At 46.6% G+C, this 18,881-nt stretch overlaps 1 protein-coding gene across 2 annotated transcripts in view; it reads left to right on the forward strand.

Moving 5' to 3' along the window:
• Window positions 1-18,536, forward strand: part of ARHGAP22 (Rho GTPase activating protein 22) — a 40,429-nt gene extending 21,893 nt beyond the window's left edge. For both annotated transcript variants that reach the window (XM_083505460.1, XM_083505461.1), the window contains 6 exons: window positions 6,171-6,378; window positions 10,057-10,189; window positions 11,286-11,359; window positions 12,700-12,821; window positions 13,077-13,911; window positions 16,241-18,536. In XM_083505460.1, the coding sequence (XP_083361586.1) occupies window positions 6,171-6,378; window positions 10,057-10,189; window positions 11,286-11,359; window positions 12,700-12,821; window positions 13,077-13,911; window positions 16,241-16,469 (1,601 nt within the window). In that variant the 3' untranslated portion in view covers window positions 16,470-18,536. The remainder of the gene's footprint in view (window positions 1-6,170; window positions 6,379-10,056; window positions 10,190-11,285; window positions 11,360-12,699; window positions 12,822-13,076; window positions 13,912-16,240) is intronic.
• Window positions 18,537-18,881: the final 345 nt, after the last annotated feature.

Genomic DNA, 18,881 nt, shown 5'->3' on the forward strand with positions numbered 1-18,881 from the left:
ACGTTTTCAGAATTTCGAGTCTTGTCTTTGAAGCTGGTGTTGAATTAGGGATTTGTGACGCACTCCAAATATTTTTGCCCCCGTCCTCAACATGTTCAGACTTTGTTCTGCTAAGCATTTATTGAGTAACTTATCCCAGCTGGAGAGAGAACCTCCTACAGTTACAGAATAATTTTGTTTTCTCCACTCAAAGTTATGTCTGCAAGGGCTGTTTAAGAAACAGGCAGCTTGTCTATAGGCATATCTTCTTCCTGCATCAGGTGTGCTGACTTGAGAGCCTGCTTGTCTGTTGGACCTTAGAAGATAGAGATGGAAACCTAGCAAGCCATTTTTATTGCTCTTAAACCTAGCCAAACACCTGGCTTCGTAAGGAGGGAAGAAGCTCCAGAAAATATGTTAACTGTTTAGTTCCCATGCATCAGCCAGAGTGGTACATGCTCTAGTTATCTCCTGCTTGGACTACTGCAATGCGCTCTACGTGGGGCTACCTTTGAAGGTGACCCGGAAACTACAACTAATCCAGAATGCGGCAGCTAGACTGGTGACTGGGAGCGGCCGCCGAGACCACATAACACCAGTCTTGAAAGACCTACATTGGCTCCCAGTACGTTTCCGAGCACAATTCAAAGTGTTGGTGCTGACCTTTAAAGCCCTAAATGGCCTCGGCCCAGTATACCTGAGGGAGCGTCTCCACTGTCATCGTTCTGCCCGGACGCTGAGGTCCAGCGCCGAGGGCCTTCTGGAGGTTCCCTCATTGCAAGAAGCAAAGCTACAGGGAACCAGGCAGAGGGCCTTCTCGGTAGTGGCGCCCGCCCTGTGGAACACCCTCCCATCAGATGTCACACAACTACCTGACTTTTAGAAGACATCTTAAGGCAGCCTTGTTCAGTGAAGTTTTTAATGTGTGACATTTTAGTGTATTTTTGGTCTCTGTGGAAGCCTCCCAGAGTGGCTGGGGAAACCCAGCCAGATGGGCAGGGTACAAATAATAAATTATTATTATTATTGTTGTTGTTGTTGTTGTTGTTGTTGTTGTTGTTGTTGCCTTTTCCTTGAGCTTTTCTATGACTGACAAGCAAACTCTTGGATGTATGGTACACATTAAGCTGCCGGATAATTCCCAGAATTGGACACAAGAATTCTAGATCAGATGGACCAATGGGCTGACCTGTTCAAGGCAGCATTTTCCATCTTTGAACACTTTTTGTGGCCTTCTATTTTCCAACTGTTTTAGGTGTGGCAGCTATTCCGTGCTATGCCAAGCTCCCAACGGGTGCCCATTTGTGACTGGCATCCGCCACCCCAGAAGTTTGGTGACGCGGGTGGCGCTGTGCGTTAAGCCACAGAGCCTAGGACATGCCAATCAGAAGGTCGGCAGCTCAAATCCCCGCAACAGGGTGAGCTCCCGTTGCTCGGTCCCTGCTCCTGCCAACTTAGCAGTTCAAAAGCACGTCAAAGTGCAAGTAGATAAATAGGTACCACTCCGGCGGGAAGGTAAACAGTGTTTCCGTGCACTGCTCTGGTTCACCAGGAGCGGCTTAGTCATGCTGGCCACATGACCCGGAAGCTGTACACCAGCTCCCTTGGTCAATAGTGCGAGATGAGCGCCACAACCCCAGAGTCAGTCACGATTGGACCTAATGGCCGGGGTCCCTTTACCTTTACCTTTTAGGCTACTCTGTCAATTCTTTGCCAGCTAGTTCCCTGTTCAGAATCCTCTCCACACAACTTTTCTCCCATGGGGTGTTAAATGCATTCTGCATTTAAGTCCCCATAAGAGGAAATTGCCATGGAGAGGAAGATTTGGAACACAGAAACAGTGGGTGAAGCAAATTTCCCTTTCCTTTCCTGATTCTCCCATCCCAATGGCTTTTCCAGTTCCAGGTGTGGCGTTGAGAAGCTTAGACACACCTCTGCAAATAGGACACTTCGTTTAGCCCTACATATAGTGCTGCGCCTGCATTAGCTGATTATCGGAGAGGAACGTCGTGAGACCAGAAGAGGCCATTTCAAGCTAGCTAGCTCAGTTGGTTAGAGCGCGGTGCTGATAACCCCAAGGTTGCAAGTTCAATCTCCTCATGGAACAGCTGCATATTCCTTCATTGCAGGGAGCTGGAGTAGATCAGGCTTCCTCAACCTCAGCCCTCCAGATGTTTTTGACCTACAACTCCCATGATCCCTAGCTAGCAGGACCGGTGGTCATGGATGATGGGAATTGTAGTCTCAAAGCATCTGGAGGGCCGAGGTTGAGGAAGCCTGGACTAGATGATCCCAGTGGTTCCAAGACCATTGATCCATCTAGCCTGGTATTGTCCACACTTACTGACAACAGGTCTCCAGGTTTTGGACGTGCCCAACCATACCTGGAGAGGCTTGGGACAGGACCTGCAGCTTTCCGCTAGCAGGATCAGTTCGCTGAATCTGGCCCCAAGTCTTTGAGTGGTAGTTGAAGTCCTACTCAGAGTAGAACCTATTGAAATGAATGGGCCTCACGCAGTCATCATGTTCATTAATTTCAGTGGGTAAAACTTGGTCGAATGCCATCCTTTGCGATTATTTCAGCATAGGTACTTCCAGTTCCTTTGCAGCTACTTCTCTTTTGCAAAGCTACAGTATGTGAGTCTGTGGAACGGAGCCAGAAGCTTCTCAATCAAATGCTTGAGGAACTCTGGCGTTTTGGTAGAATCATTTTGCTCTAGAGAGACAGATACTCTGAAATGAGAGCTAGATGTTCTAAAGTGCGATTCTAGGGACGGAATTCAGTAGAGAGATCAGAGTACAAACGCTATTTATACACTGTCCATGAAGGTACATGGTGGTAGGAGAGGAACATTTGTTCGGAGTTCTTTCCACATTTCGTGTAATCAGAAGGTCGGCAGTTTGAATCCCCGCGACAGGGTGAGCTCCCGTTGCTCAGTCCCAGCTCCTGCCAACCTAGTAGTTCAAAAGCACGTCAAGGTGCAAGTAGATAAATAGGTACCACACCAGCAGGAAGGTAAACGGTGTTTCTGTGCACTGCTCTGGTTTGCCAGAAGTGGCTTAGTCATGCTGTACTAAGCTGTACGCCGGCTCCCTCAGCCAATAAAATGAGATGAGCGCCACAACCCCAGAGTCGGCCACGACTGGACCTAATGGTCAGGGGTCCCTTTACCTTTACCTTTAATCTGGCAAAATGCTCCATCAGGTAATGTGAAAGGGGGCAAGCTCATAAATAATAACTGCATGGATTATAGCATTTACAGTGTCCACATGCATTGTCTTAATGTAACCCTTACCACAACCTCCTAAAGTTAGGTCGCTATTAATATCTTCACGCTGTAAGGGGCGGTGGGTGGGGGAGTGGGCTGAGATAGAATAGTTTGCCTGAGGCCACCTAGCGAGTTCAAAGCAGAGGCAACATTCCGTCAGGACTTCCTGGTTCATAGTTAGCCTCTTATACCAGCTCTCTCTCATGCACTGAGGCTAGAGCGCCAAAGAATTTTCTTTCCTTGGTTAAGACCTGTTTGCCTCTGGTTCATCTGAAGACATATTCTAGCCTTTGGAGAATTTTGCCGAAGTGGAGGATCACAAACGCCTTAGGTGCAATTGTTCCACAGACGTAGCCAGTATGCTTCGTTACTTCCAAGTTACGGGAGGTATTTGAGAAACAAGGCTTTGTCATTCTCTCTGATGTGTGTAAAGCATGGGTAGGCAAACTAAGGCCCGGGGGCCGGATCTGGCCCAATCGCCTTCTAAATCCAGCCTGCGGACGGTCCGAGAATCAACGTGTTTTTACATGAGTAGAATGTGTGCTTTTATTTAAAATACATCTCTGGGTTATTTGTGGGGCATAGGAATTCATTCATACAGTGGTACCTCAGGTTAAGTACTTAATTTGTTCCGGAGGTCCGTACTTAACCTGAAACTGCTCTTAACCTGAAGCACCACTTTAGCTAATGGGGCTCCTGCTGCCGCCGCGCCGCCGGAGCATGATTTCTCATTGTTTGAGCACGAGCACAAAGTTCTCATCCTGAAGCAAAGTTCTTAACCTGAAGCAATATTTCTGAGTTAGCGGATTCTGTAACCTGAAGCATATGTAACCTGAAGCGTATGCAACCCGAGGTACCACTGTATTTCCCCCCAAAATATAGTCCAGCCCCCCACAAGGTCTGAGGGACAGTGGACCAGCCCCCTGCTGAAAAAGTTTGCTGACCTCTGGTGTAAAGCTAGGATTCAGCTTTTGCACCAAAGGAATTTCTCTTCCACTAGCTGTATTTAATAGCATAGGTTTAAACATGCCACAAACAGCTGTTGTGGCCTTTACAAGGTACATGGTCCTCAGTTGAATAGGGCAAATTAGTAACCTCTCTCTAGGCTTAAGTATTCTTAGACAATATTTCTTAATAATATTGTTTATAGCAGTTAACACAAACCAGAAAACTGCTGTAACTGGTGAGGAATCACAGATATGAATGAACCTTTCAGGACTTGTCAATTATGCACCTTTATTTAGAAAGTGATTGGTCTATTCTAGCAAGTTTTTTTGAAACCTTAGTTGGTCCTCTCTCCCTTTCCTGACTTTCAGCTTTCTTCCCTCCTTTCAGTTCCTTCTCCCCATGACCATTAGCCAGCTGACTTGGTCTCCATTTGTCTTTTCCCTCACATTTTATGCCCCTCATAAAACGCCACACATCTCATAACCACACAGTAGCGTCACTCCCTGGTTAGGGCGTCTCCTCATTCTTCATTAAGGAGGAACTACAATTCTTGCAATTCGGGACACGGGTGGCGCTGTGGGTTAAACCACAGAGTCTAGGACTTGCCGATCAGAAGGTCAGCGGTTCGAATCCCTGCAACGGGGTGAGCTCCCGTTGCTCGGTCCCTGCTCCTGCCAACCTAGCAGTTCAAAAGCACGTCAAAGTGCAAGTAGATAAATAGGTACTGCTTCAGCGGGAAGGTAAATGGTGTTTCCGTGCGCTGCTCTGGTTCGCCAGAAGCGGCTTAGTCATGCTGGCCACATGACCCGGAAGCTGTACACCGGCTCCCTCGGCCAATAAAGCGAGATGAGAGCCGCAACCCCAGAGTCGGCCACGACTGGACCTAATGGTCAGGGGTCCCTTTACCTTTACACAATTCTTGCAGTGCCCCTTTGCAATGTTACATGTTCCGAGGCAGGGTGCTGCTGGTGGGGTGCACTTTGACATCACACCTGTGTGTAGACTGCATTTGTGGGGGACACTAACATCTGGGGAAAGGTTCATGCAACCTGCGACTTCACAGCGATTCCTCTCAAGCCATAGGCACCCGAGGAAAACAGTGCTGGGGCCTCAAACAGCATCTAAGAATGTTTCAGGTCCCAAATGGATTTGCCCATCAACTTCTCCCTTCACTTCATGTAACCTGACAGACTCAGTCCACCTTGCTTGCCCCACAACTCCTCCCACACCAGAATTGCATACCCTCCAACATTTCTCCAGTGAAAACAGGAACCCCCTATGCCATTATTATTATTGTTGTTGTTGTTATTCTTATTATTGTTGTTATTATTATTACAGTGGTACCTCAGGTTACATACGCTTCAGGTTACAGACTCTGCTAACCCAGAAATAGTACCTCAGGTTAAGAACTTTGCTTCAGGATGAGAACAGAAATTGCGCGGTGGCAGCAGCAGTAGGCCCCATTAGCTAAAGTGGTGCTTCAGGTTAAGAACAGTTTCAGGTTCAGAACGGACCTCCGGAACGAATTAAGTTCTTAACCCAAGGTACCACTGTATTATTATTATTATTAATTATTATTATTTTATTTTATTATTATTATTATTATTATTATTATTATTATTATTATTATTATTATTTTATACCCCGAGTTGCTCCAGCTATTCTGCATGGCTTCCAACATTAGAGAAAAACATAATGAAACATGAAACATGAAAAAAACTTCCCTAGACAGGGCTGCCTTCAGATGTCTTCTAAAGGTTGGATAGTTACTTATCTCCTTGGCTTGGGGGTCTCATAACTCCATACCTTCCAACATTTCTCCAATAAAAATAGGGGGACGCCCTAAGGAAAAGCGAGACATTCCAGGATCAATTCAGAAACCAGGATGGCTTCTGTAAATCCGGGACTGTCCCTGGAAAATAGGTCTGAGATTGTGGACCACCAAAGATAATGCTTGGCTTCTCCCATTGGCAGGGATCTTTGGTCAACGCTTGGAAGACACAGTCCAATACGAAAGGAAGTACGGGAAGCACCTGGCTCCACTTCTGGTGGAGCAATGTGTGGATTTTATCCGGGAGCATGGGCTCGCTGAGGAAGGCCTCTTCCGCATGCCTGGGCAAGCCAATTTGGTGAAAGAGCTGCAGGACTCCTTTGACTGTGGGGAGAAACCTCTGTTTGACAGGTGAACTGGCATTTTTTAAGGGAACACTAGGAGAGCTGCAAGTCCCCCACGTGTCTGGATTGGGAGATTTCTTGCCATCACCGTCCCCTCCTCCTGAGGAAGGAGGATCGCCACCGTATTTAGTTTAGAAAATATCTGAGTTCAGCGGAACCTCCCAGGGCAGTGTACAGTGGTACCTCGGGTTACATACGCTTCAGGTTACATACGCTTCAGGTTACAGACTCCGCTAACCCAGAAATATTACCTCAGGTTAAGAACTTTGCTTCAGGATGAGAACAGAAATCATGCTCCAGCGGCACGGTGGCAGCAGGAGGCCCCATTAGCTAAAGTGGTGCCTCAGGTTAAGAACAGTTTCAGGTTAAGGACGGACCTCCAGAATAAATTAAGTTCTTAACCCGAGGTACCACTATATTTAGGGAATTGCCTGAGCTCCTTCCCATTACAGTGGTACCTCGGGTTACATACACTTCAGGTTACATACGCTTCAGGTTACAGACTCCGCTAACCCAGAAATATTACCTCAGGTTAAGAACTTTGCTTCAGGATGAGAACAGAAATTGTGTGGCGGTGGTTTGGCGGCAGCAGGAGGCCCCATTAGCTAAAGTGGTGCTTCAGTTTAAGAACAGTTTCAGGTTAAGAACGGACCTCCGGAACGAATTAAGTACTTAACCCGGGGTACCACTGTACAATTACAAAAAAAATAAAACCATATTATAAACACTTAACGGTTAACCAATACAGAAGTAGCCGTGTCTGTTTCTTATGCTAGATCACAGGTATGTATCACTGGTAACATAGACACCATCTCTGGGGGGCCCGAGGCACCCTCAAATTTCTTTACCGTGGGGGCCCAGCCAGCCAAACTAGCATGTGGTGCTCTGCATTTGCCATTCAAATGGGAGGGTGCCACATCCAGTGATTATGTGGGGTGGGGCTTACCTGGCCCCCATGGGCGTAGCCAGGATTTATGTTAGGAGGGCAGACTTTATGCTAGCGGGGGGCAAAACCTCAGTTATTTAACTATTTTTATTGATCTACTTGATTTAGGGGGCAGTTGCCCCCTGCCCCCTCTTGGCTACACCCACACTGCCCCCTATAGTTTATTCAAGTTGGCACCCCTGCCCAGATCCCCTCAAATATTTTATGGGGGGCAAAAGGACCTTGACCCCTGTGAGTTGGCTCCTATGATAGGAGGGAAGAACAGTGGCTACTTTTCCTTCCGCGGTGGTTAGGAGGCTTAAACATTATCAGGTAAGTACAGTGGTACCTTGGGTTACATACACTTCAGGTTACAGACGCTTCAGGTTACAGACTCTGCTAACCGAGAAATAGTACCTCGAGTTAAGAACTTTGCTTCAGGATGAGAACAGAAATCGTGCTCCGGTGGCGCGGCGGCAGCAGGAGGCCCCATTAGCTAAAGTGGTGCTTCAGGTTAATAACAGTTTCAGGTTAAGAACGGACCTCCGGAACGAATTAAGTTCTTAACCTGAGGTACCACTGTAGTAGCGAGGCTGGTCCATGGCAGGTACCCTGCACATCAGCAAGAATGGCGTACCTCACAAAGCAACAGCAGCCACTCAAAAAGCTGTTGTGCAACATGTGGGAGGGAGCAGGGTCATGGTAGGACAAAAAGACAGACTGTCAGGATGCTGTCATCGGCTCCCGGCTGGTTGCCCAGGAAAGCAGAAAGACAATGGAAAGTATCTTACATTCCTTTTTTATTTCCAACGTTACAGAGAGGGGCTATAAAACCCAGCCTCTTGGATAATGCTGTTGTCCCAAGTGATTCTCCACTCCCACTGAGCCTCTTGGGCTTGCCGATCGGGAGGTCGGCGGTTCGAATCCCCACGATGGGGTGAGCTCCCGTTGCTCAGTCCCAGCTCCTGCCAACCTAGCAGTTTGAAAGCACACCAGTGCAAGTAGATAAATAGGTACTGCAGCCAGAGGAAGAAAAACGGCGTTTCTGTGCGCTCTGGTTTCCGTCACGGTGTCCTGTTGCGCCAGAAGCTGCTTAGTCCTGCTGGCCACATGACCCGGAAAGCTGTCTGTGGACAAACACCAGCTCCCTTGGCCTGAAAGTGAGATGAGCGCCGCAACCCCAGAATCGCCTTTGACTGGACTTAACCATCCAGGGGTCCTTTACCTTTACCTATGCAGTAACCTCTAGGGTTCACCCCACCCCCAAATGATATTTTATGAACATTTTTAACATACACAGTCCAATAAACATTTAATTTTTTCGCCCTCTTGTTTTTGTCGACTTCCCACCCTGTTTCCCATGGATTGGTTGATTCTCTTCTTCTTCTGCGTCCTACTTTCTCCCTGTTAAATCATAACCGCAAGACTATAATCTGATTCCTTTTGTTGCTCACAGCTAAAATCCTGCTCACGAGTTCATCATACTATAATATTTCTTTAAATAGTCCAAAAAAAGGCATCCATTCTTCCATAAAACGCCCGTTACATTCTCTTAAATCTTGCTTTTAATTTTTTGGGGGGTGGGAATTTCTTCTTCCTTCCATTTCTGCACATAAAGAATCCCAGCGGCTATTGTCACATACATAAACTACTTCATTTTTATTTATTTTATTTTTAAGTAACCTCTAGGTTAGATTACTGCAACTCATGATGCATGGGGTTGTCTCTGTAGACTGTGCAGAATTCAGTGGCCGGATTGCTCACCAGGGCAAGATGGTTTGAGCATATAATACTAATTCTGGCCCAACTGAACTGGCCTCTAATTAGTTTCCGGGCCCAGTTCAAAGTGCTGGTTTTGGCCTATAAAGCCTTAAATGCTTCAAGAATATGATACAGTAAGCCCCCAACTTATGTACATTTAACTTTTTTTTAAAAAAAAGCTTTAAAGAGAGCAGGAAGTGAAAAAAGACTTTGGCAATCCCACCTGCCATCGCACCCGATGTGTTTTTGACTATACATGATTTTGGCTTTAGGTGCAATCCCTGAAACGTAGCCCCCACATAAGTTGAGGGTTTACTGTACCCCACCCTGTGGAACACCCTCCCACCAGGTGTCAAGGAAATAAACTATCTGATTTTTAGAAGACATCTGAAGGCAGCCCTGTTTAGGGAAGTTTTTAATGTTTTTTCTTGTATTGTGTTTTTAATATCCTGTTGGAAGCCGCCCAGAGTAGCTGGGGAGGCCCATCCATATGGGAAGGGTATAAGTAATAAATTATTATTATTATTATTATTATTATTATTATTATTATTATTATTATTAATCTGAAGTCCTCCTCCATGAGAGATCAGGAGAGGCAACAGGAGAACTGGCCTTTTCTGTGGTGGCTCCCTGTTTGTGAAACACTCTCCCCAAAGAGGCTTGGCTGGCAGCTTCATTATACATATTTACTTTGGCTTTCTGTGGCCTTTAGGAAGAGAGTGGAATGTTTTTTAATGGATTTCTCTTTCCTCTTTGCTTTCATGCATCTATATGGGGTTTACTGTCTGTTTGGTTCTAAGTCACTTTGCTCTGGACAAGAAAAAGGGCCTGACCACTTAGATAGATAAATAAACGTGTGTTTCAAGGTATCTTTTAGTTTTAGTTTTCTTTTAGGCCATTTCGGAAGCTTGCCCATCTTTGCCAAGGGCAACTGCAGAGTTTCTGACTCAGCTGCTTTGCATCTTGCTAAAACTTCCTTTTTTTCTTCCTTTGTTGCAGCAACACCGATGTCCACACAGTAGCCTCTCTCCTGAAACTTTACCTTAGAGAGCTTCCAGAGCCTGTCATTCCTTTTGCCAGATATGAAGACTTCCTCTCCTGTGGGCAACTGCTTTCCAAGGACAAAGGAGAGGTCAGTAAACACGTCGCAAACTCATGAACAAACCTTTGTGCAAAGATCAATCAAACTGGGGGTCTTTTTAGAAGGTGATGAATTCCAAAACAATAATTTTATTCTTATTTAACTTCTTTACCTGCTCTTCACCATGAGGTCCTAGACATGTGACAGCAATATAAAAACACAGTACAGTGGTACCTCGGGTTACATACGCTTCAGGTTACAGACTCCGCTAACCCAGAAATAGTGCTTCAGGTTAAGAACTTTGCTGCAGGATAAGAACAGAAATCGGGCTCCGGCGGCACGGCAGCAGCAGGAGACCCCATTAGCTAAAGTGGTGCTTCAGGTTAAGAACAGTTTCAGGTTAAGTACGGACCTCCGGAACGAATTAAGTACTTAACCTGAGGTACCACTGTATTAAAATCAGTTAAGACGAATTGCCATCAGAGGAATAGTTGCCGTAGGTGGGGAGGGAATGTGACAAGTTTAGGGACTGCCACAGAATCTGCCCCTCCTCCCACCCCATAATTTATGAGGTGGAACTATACATAGGAGCCCCTCTGCTGATATTCATTCCCAAGAGGGGGTGTAGGAAAGGAGGGGCTCTTTCAAATATGTAGGGTTTTTGAACCCTAATGTGAACACCTCGAATTGGGCCCAGAAATGAATTGGCAGCAAGGTGCAGCTGTTTTAAAATGACGGCGATGCGAGATTAGCCCTGCTGGTAATCTGGCTGCTGAGTTTCTGAGTCGACCTCTTGGAGTCAACTTCAAGGGCTGCCCCACGTCAAGCGCTTTGCAGTAATCCCGTCTGGAAGTTACTAGATCATGGAATGCATGATCATGGAATATCCAAATGGGGCCATAACTGGTGAACCAGTCATAGCTGGAAAAGCACTCTCCTAGTCACTGGGGCCACGAGTCTTCAAGGCTGGATCCAGCAGTATCAGCAGGTTAGGAGCTGCCTTGTTCCAGTGGAGGACAACTCTGTCCAGAACTAGACTAATCGATCTCCCCAGATCGCCATTGAATATGGGGGCTGGTTGTGTGTTTGGTGCTAGTTATGGAGCTATTGAGCTTAGTGTTCATTCTGCTTTCGTCCCGTCCCTCAGGGCACTCAGGAACTGGCAAGACATGTGAGAAGCCTTCCGCAGGCCAACTACAATCTCCTCAAGTACATCTGCAAGTAAGTCATGTTTATGGGAGGAGGGTGGAAGTATTGGCCCAAGCAATCTTTCCTTTGGTTTTGACAACAAAGATCAGACACTGAAGCACTGGGAGCGCTATCACCAGAGGGGTTAGGAAAGTCACTGCTGCCCAACTAGTACTGGCATGGAACCTTCTTTTTCTGGAAGATGGAACTGACGGTCTAACAGAGAGATAATCACCAGCAAGAGCATAACTGCTTGAATGTCCTGTGCATGAGCTCTTTTGCACTCTTTCTGCTCCCCCAAATTATGGACAGGGCATGAAGGCTCAGGCCTACTCAGTTCCAAAATTGTACTCTGCCAATTGCTCGTGTGTATATCTATTCAGGGGGACAAGCATGGAGGCATCCCAATTTCTACTCACAATGGCTTTGATGTCTAGAGATAATGACTTGCTAAAGCAACTCACTCTCCTCTGCTGGAGGTTGAGGACCACAGTGCAAGTGATAATGAACACCAGGGCCTCATCTAGGTCAGGATGAGTATCCAAGGTGAAGCAAATTTGGACTATGGGTGCAGCCCTCAGTGGGTCCAGCTTGCTGAGTTTGGGAAGATGTTGTCTCGGCAAAGGCTCGGAGTCAACTGAAGCTTTGGAAAGGCCATCAGGGCTTGCCCTTCCAATGGCTCCACCCCACTTGAAGACCTGTTTGCAGTATTAAAAGGAGCTGTAGCCTATTGTGGCAGTCACATGCAACTGGGTGCTGGTGGAACAGGAGAAGCTGCAGGGGAATCACCCTCAGATTCTTGAGATGATGGAAAAGGCACATCCTCAAGCTGTAGCAATGTAGAACGGAGAGATGAGCTAGAAAGAGTGTTGCTAACACCTGTCTTGGCGTGACTTGCACTGCTCTCCTAAACGTTAATCGTAGCAGTGCCTTCATTCATTGGTTAACAGAACTGAAAGGTGGTAGTAACTAGTTTCTAAAAAACAGCAACAGTTGGTCAGAATAGCATCTGCACTTTTTGCCTCATATCTCTACTTCTACATGGGCTAGCTCAGGCTTCCTCAACCTCGGCCCTCCAGATGTTTTTGGCCTACAACTCCCATGATTCCTAGCTAGCAGGACCAGTGGTCAGGGATGATGGGAATTGTAGTCTCAAAACATCTAGAGGACTGATGTTGAGGAAGCATTTTCTGCAAAGTAAAAGCATCAGGAGACTCATCTTGTATCTCCCACATATTCTAACTTGACCCTTAGTAAAGAGAGCCATGGCAGAGACACAAACGGTAACTCCTCGCTCTGGTCTTCTTCCTCCACTGAGAAGAGTTGGTGGTGAATGTAACTTTCACTTCTCTCTTGGGTGGGGTCTTTTCAAGATTTCTCGATGAAGTTCAGTCTCACTCGAGCCATAACAAGATGAGTGTCCAGAATCTTGCCACTGTATTTGGACCAAATATCCTTCGACCGCAAGTAGAAGATCCGCTAGCTATAATGGAAGGTATGCACTTTATATTCCTAAGGTTCTGATGCATATTTCAGGTGTGTGTGGACAATTTCAGCAGCTATAGAACCTGTGACTATTCGGTTGTTGAATGCATAAGAATTCTAGACAAAATGCCAAGTCAAAGCAGACCCACTGAACTCAGTGGTCCAAGTGTATTGGTTTTAGTGAGTCTGCTCTGAGTATGGCTATCACCGCAAATGTTTGCAAAGCTGGCTGTCTCCGCCTAACTCTCTTAACATCACCACACAGGTACTTCCCTGGTCCAGCACTTAATGACTGCTTTGATCAGCGAGCATGGTCAGCTCTTTGGTGCCTCTCTGACGGAGGGCCCCGGGCAGCACCCACATGGCACTATAGACCATCTCCCCAAGGACCGCGAGTTAGAAAGCCCCACGGTCAACCCTGTGAGCCAGCTCTTCAAGGCAGCATCTTCTGCAGCTAAGGAGCAGAACAGCAAAGCAGACTGCAGCCTTCCTGCAACGAGCCCCGGCAAGAGAAGGCAAACGTTGCCCGCCTGGAAATACTCCTTTCGGCAACAGGGGTCTGGGTCGCTCAGTCACAAACTGGGAAGCTCTTTGCTGGATAACCCCGCTTTCCCTTCCGGTGGGAACTGGCTCATGAATGGACTGTATTCCCTTCAAGGCCACTGCAGGCCGTCCTCAGGAGGGCGGGCCACAGGTTCGCCTCAGAGACTATCCACCTACGACAATGTCCCCACTTCCGGCCTCTCTGTCAGCACCCACAGCAGCAGCACCAGTGCCACTTGGTCGAGCTCATCCTGCGAACTCTCTCTCGCCGTGGATTCGGTCAGCAGCTGCCCTGCCTGTCGGGCCAGCGACTCCTCGGCCTTGAGCTCTCTTCAGGTGGAGTGGGCCACGGCTAGCTCCTTCCCGCAAAGCGAAGCCTGCTTGGATAACAGCGGGGAGAGGTCAGGAGCGTCCTGCAGCGGCGACAGTGATCCAAACAATGGGGCGTCTGCTTCCAAAGACTCCACACACTGCTCTGAAGCCCTGCAAAGTCTTGTTGCCGAGCTGAAGGCAGAGCTGAGCAAACAAAGGATTGCGTATGACTCCAGTATCAAAAGGTAAGCGTTCCAGAAGGCAGGCAAATAAATGCCTGAGAGTCGAGACAAGAGGCTCTGAATGGCTGTTGTTGTTTTCAGCTGGAACTCACCGGAACTAAGTTCCGGCACCTCTCAGGTGGGCGCCATTGCCATTATACGAGAACAAAGGCGGTGTTCATGGTGAGTTCCGGCACCTTTTTTTCTAGAAAAACAGCACTTTCTTTCCCTTCCATGTTGACTTCAGTTTACCCACTCAGTAATCTGAGAAATCAGAGGTTTGCCAGGGCTTTTTTTTTCAGCCAGAACTCACTGGAACGGAGTTCCAGCACCTCTCAAGTGAGCTCCGTTGCCATTGTAAGATAATAAGGGAGGTCATGGTGAGTTTCAGCACCTCTTTTTCTAGAAAAATAGCACTGGTTTGGGCCATTTAGAGATAGTGTTTTAGGAAGACTATTTAACAAGAAATACCATGCTCATGGGACACAGGTGGCGCTGTGGGTTAAACCACAGAGCCCAGGACTTGCCGATCAGAAGGTCGGCAGTTTGAATCCCCGCGAAGGGGTGAGCTCCCGTTGCTCGGTCCCTGCTCCTGCCCACCTAGCAGTTCGAAAGCACGTCAAAGTGCAAGTAGATAAATAGGTACCGCTCCAGTGGGAAGATAAATGGCGTTTCTGTGTGCTGCTCTGGTTTGCCAGAAGCGGCTTAGTCATGCTGGCCACATGACCCAGAAGCTGTATGTCGGCTCCCTCGGCCAGTAAAGCGAGATGAGCGTCGCAACCCCAGAGTCGGTCACGGCTGGACCTAATGGTCAGGGGTCCCTTTACCTACCATGCTCATGCCAGGGATAAAGACAAAGGACAAGAGGGCAGCTTCTGATTTTTGCTAAGATTTACTTGGATTTGGGGTTTCCCCTCCTGCCTTGGAGGTGTTGCCTTTTTGGAAGGCTCTGATGTGCTTACAATTGCACACATACCCCCCCCCCCAAAAAAAAACATGGCTTCAGAGAGCTTAAGCTGCAATGTCCATGATGATTTGGGAATATGTTTGACGTCAGCTTGCACTCGGGGAGCTTCCTGATGAAGTACCATATTTTTTGCACCATAACACTCACTTTTTTCCTCCTAGAAAGTAAGGGGAAATGTCTGTGCGTGTTATGGAGGGAATGCCTACGGGTGGCATGCCTACGGATTTTCCTCCTCTAAAAACTACGTGCGTGTAATGGTCAGGTGCGTGTTATAGAGCGAAAAATACGGTAATTTCACTTCCTCTCTATCTTGTAGTGCATGGCTGCACAAAGAGAGATACAGAAAAGGTATTGGTGCCATGTAGATTTGATTTAACATTTTGGAGATACATTTAATAAATGGTGTTTCTGCACAGGGATGGGTGTGGATACCCTGGGGGTCTTCCCAAAGGTATTTTGTTTTCCCACCACTTCAACAGGCAAATACTACATTTTTAGAGTTACAAAATAGGTAAGGTGAGCAGTCTCCTTATATAGATTTATGTGCAACTGAAAAGTTTGCATACACAAACTGAGGGCTGCTCCTGCCGTACATCAAGGGCTTGATCTAGAGATATTTTAAAACACTGTAAAAAATAGAGCTCCCAATGGAAATTTTCATTGACTTGGGATTGCTGCTCTACAGCACCATCTGGTGTCACATTTTTAAAATGTATTTATTGTTGTTTAGTCTTTTAGTCGTGTCCGACTCTTCGTGACCCCCTGGACCAGAGCACACCAGGCACTCCTGTCTTCCACTGCCTCCCGCAGTTTGGTCAGACTCATGCTGGTAGCTTTGAGAACACTATCCAACCATCTCGTCCTCTGTCGTCCCCTTCTCCTTGTGCCCTCCATCTTCCCCAACATCAGGGTCTTTTCCAGGGAGTCTTCTCATGAGGTGGCCAAAGTACTGGAGCCTCAGCTTCAGGATCTGTCCTTCCAGTGAGCACTCAGGGCTGATTTCCTTCAGAATGGATAGGTTTGATCTTCTTGCAGTCCATGGGACTCTCAAGAGTCTCCTCCAGCACCATCACATAAATTGAACTGTGTAGCTGAGTCCATAGTGATATGACATGCTTCCAATGGCACCATGTGAGGGAGATAGATGAAGGCAGGAATTGGTGTCTGAATGGTGCGGACTTTTTAAAACTGTTGTCCCTTTGTGCTGTATTTGGGCTCTACTTTAGACAGAAAAATGTCCTGCGCTAGTACAGTACAAAACAAAGTTGGCTGGCTGTGTCACTGTGGGGACATGACTGTCCCAGGCTTTCTATGGCAGGTCGTCACATCACAGATAAACATGTGGCAGCATTTGTTAACTTGTTCATGCTCTCTCTTGGCTTTAAGGATTGAAGAAGCAAACACGGAACTGAGGAAGAGGGTGGCAAGATTAGAAGAGGAGCTCGATCAAGAAAAGAAGAAATACACAATGCTGGCGATCAAGTTGCGGAACTCTGAGAGGGCTCGGAATGATGCAGACAAGAGGAACCACCTCCTGCAAGAAGAGATGGAAGATTTCTTCAAAACTTTGGGGGATTTGACTGCAGAAAGCCAGATGGCCAGCACCCCGAAATAAAGAGAAGCCGTCAGCCAGATTCCTCCTGCCCTGTTCCCCATTTCAAAATGGCATGGATCAATTTTGCCCGTTTGCTTGCAGTGGTGCGGGAAAACTTTTGCTAAATTACTGGCTTACAAACACTACAAAATGCCAGAGAAGTTGTTAACAGCTGAAGATAAATGATAGATTGGCAAGGAAGAAGTTGAACCTCTTATCTGGAAAGCAAGGGGGATTGTTATCAATTTTGGCAGTTTCTTTTCGATGGCCCAGGGCAAGTGTGGTCCTGTGCATGGTTGCAAAGTGCTTGAACTCTGCTGAAGCAATGCACTGCCTTCTCCTGCGCGGGAGCACAAAGTTCAGTTTGCAACGTTTAACTGATCTGCTAAATTAAAACGAACCTGCATAGTCAACATTTCTAGCCTATGCATAACTTGCATAATCAATACTGCCAGCTTACGGTGTCAACAGCAACTGATTATTATGAATTAAATTTGAATGCCCCCCTTCCTTTGAAGCTCCAGGGGCGGTTCACAGCATAAAAACACAAAATACCAACACAAAATGCACAATAAAAGCAAGGTCATATGCAAACCAAATCAATACCCCCCCCAAAAAAACCCCCACATTATAAAAGCCATAGAATGTTAAACCAGCTAATGGCCTGGTTGAAAAGCAACGTTTTTGCCTGGTACCTAAAGATGTACAATGAAGGCTCCAGATGAGTCTCCCCCAGAGAATTTCCACAAGCAGGATGTGAGTAAGGAATCCCCCAGGACTCCGGCATCTCTCAGACTGCGTTATTTTATGGAGCTCCATTCACCAGAAGGGACAACCCTGCTACTGGTTCGCTTTCTTTCAATTCTCTTCAAGCTCCAACGGAAGTCTAGGATATGTTCTATGATGCCCCTTCCCAACAAGCTACGTTTTAGGAGAACCTCTGTTGAAAAGTGTTTTGGAGTTTGACCCACAATACCCAGCTGCCCAAAAGCCACGCGAATTTCCTCCTCTGATGTGGTTTCGCACAACATGTGGCTTATTAAAATTTTTATAAGTAGCCCTACTTTCTGCCTCTACTACTTCTGTTTGACATAGTGGGGAAGGGCTGTGGTTGTGTTCTCAGATGAGATAGGGTAGGCAACAAGGAGAATGCTGGAGGCCCCGGAGAAATGCAAAATGCCTTCAACCAAACGATGGAATCTGAGGGACCCCGTAGGCAAAACAGCATTTAAACAGTTCAGAAACGTTCGCAGGTTTTGCAAAAATGGCATTAAGTTCATTTCAGGGAAACCAGGCAGGTGAGACGCTGGATAATAGATATGCGCACAATAAATGTATAAGAAGAAATTGCTTTTCTGGGATCGGGGGGAAAGAAAGAGAAGAGTGACTGTAATCCACTGCCCAATTTCCAGACATGGTTAAGCCTCTTGAGAATGTCACAAGCAAGACAGAGCCCATGCACAGTGTTTAGCATCTGAGTGTAATCCTCAGTTAAGGTGTTATTTTTTTCCAGCTATAGAAAAAGGAAACATTCATTCAAGACACCACTCTGTCCCTCATTCTGTACTGTGGGCTTCAGGTTAAAAAACTGGCTTGGGAATTTTCAAGAGTTGTCAAGTGGGCTCCCCAAAATTAACAAAGAGCACCATTTGCATCATTTTTCAGACCAGCTCTAAGAACTATAACCAAACTAGATATGATGGCTGCTTGTAAACAGATTAGAATCTCTAATCTGGGCCCATAATGCCACCACTGGTTTCAACATCAAATCTTACCCATTCCTCAAGGACCATAACAAGATGACTCACTTTTAGTCATTGCCAGGATGCCATGGTTCAAAATTAAAGTAAACAAACATATTTAACTTAAGTAAGAGCTTTGTAAATCCCACTACAACTAGAGGGAGAGGGTACCAGTTCTGAACACTTCCCCCCAACCCTCTAAAGTGTGGTAACATTTCAGCTTAAGCTGGTAAAGCACCGCTATTGTTGCCTGTGGTTTATACATTTATTGCTTTTTCCTGCTAGTCTCTCTAGCTTTGCAGTTTCTGACCCCAAGAAGTGGGGAAGATAAAACGAGAATGCCCTATATGAATCAGTAGCTCTATTTGAATCTATTTGAATTCACCGGGGGGGTGGGGTATATAGCTGGTTGAAAGAGTATTGAACGAGAAGAAAGCCAGGGTCTACAAAGGCACCATTATATTCTGGGATGGAAAGAGGTACGGAATTGCCCTAGCTAGGGTAGTAAGCAGCAGGGTTCGAAAATAAATGCCACTACATCATCAAAATCTGGACCACATGGCAAAGTTTCCCCATCTTCCCCTACCCACCCGCTAAATCTACTGCCTGCCATTCTGCCACTTTCCAGAATGGCAAACAATGTGAAATCACCCAATCCTGTTTTCTCCCATGCTACCTGAAAACATTTGCT

This window comes from Podarcis liolepis (assembly GCF_965112155.1).
Source record: "Podarcis liolepis genome assembly, chromosome: 5".
Taxonomy (NCBI): domain Eukaryota; kingdom Metazoa; phylum Chordata; class Lepidosauria; order Squamata; family Lacertidae; genus Podarcis; species Podarcis liolepis.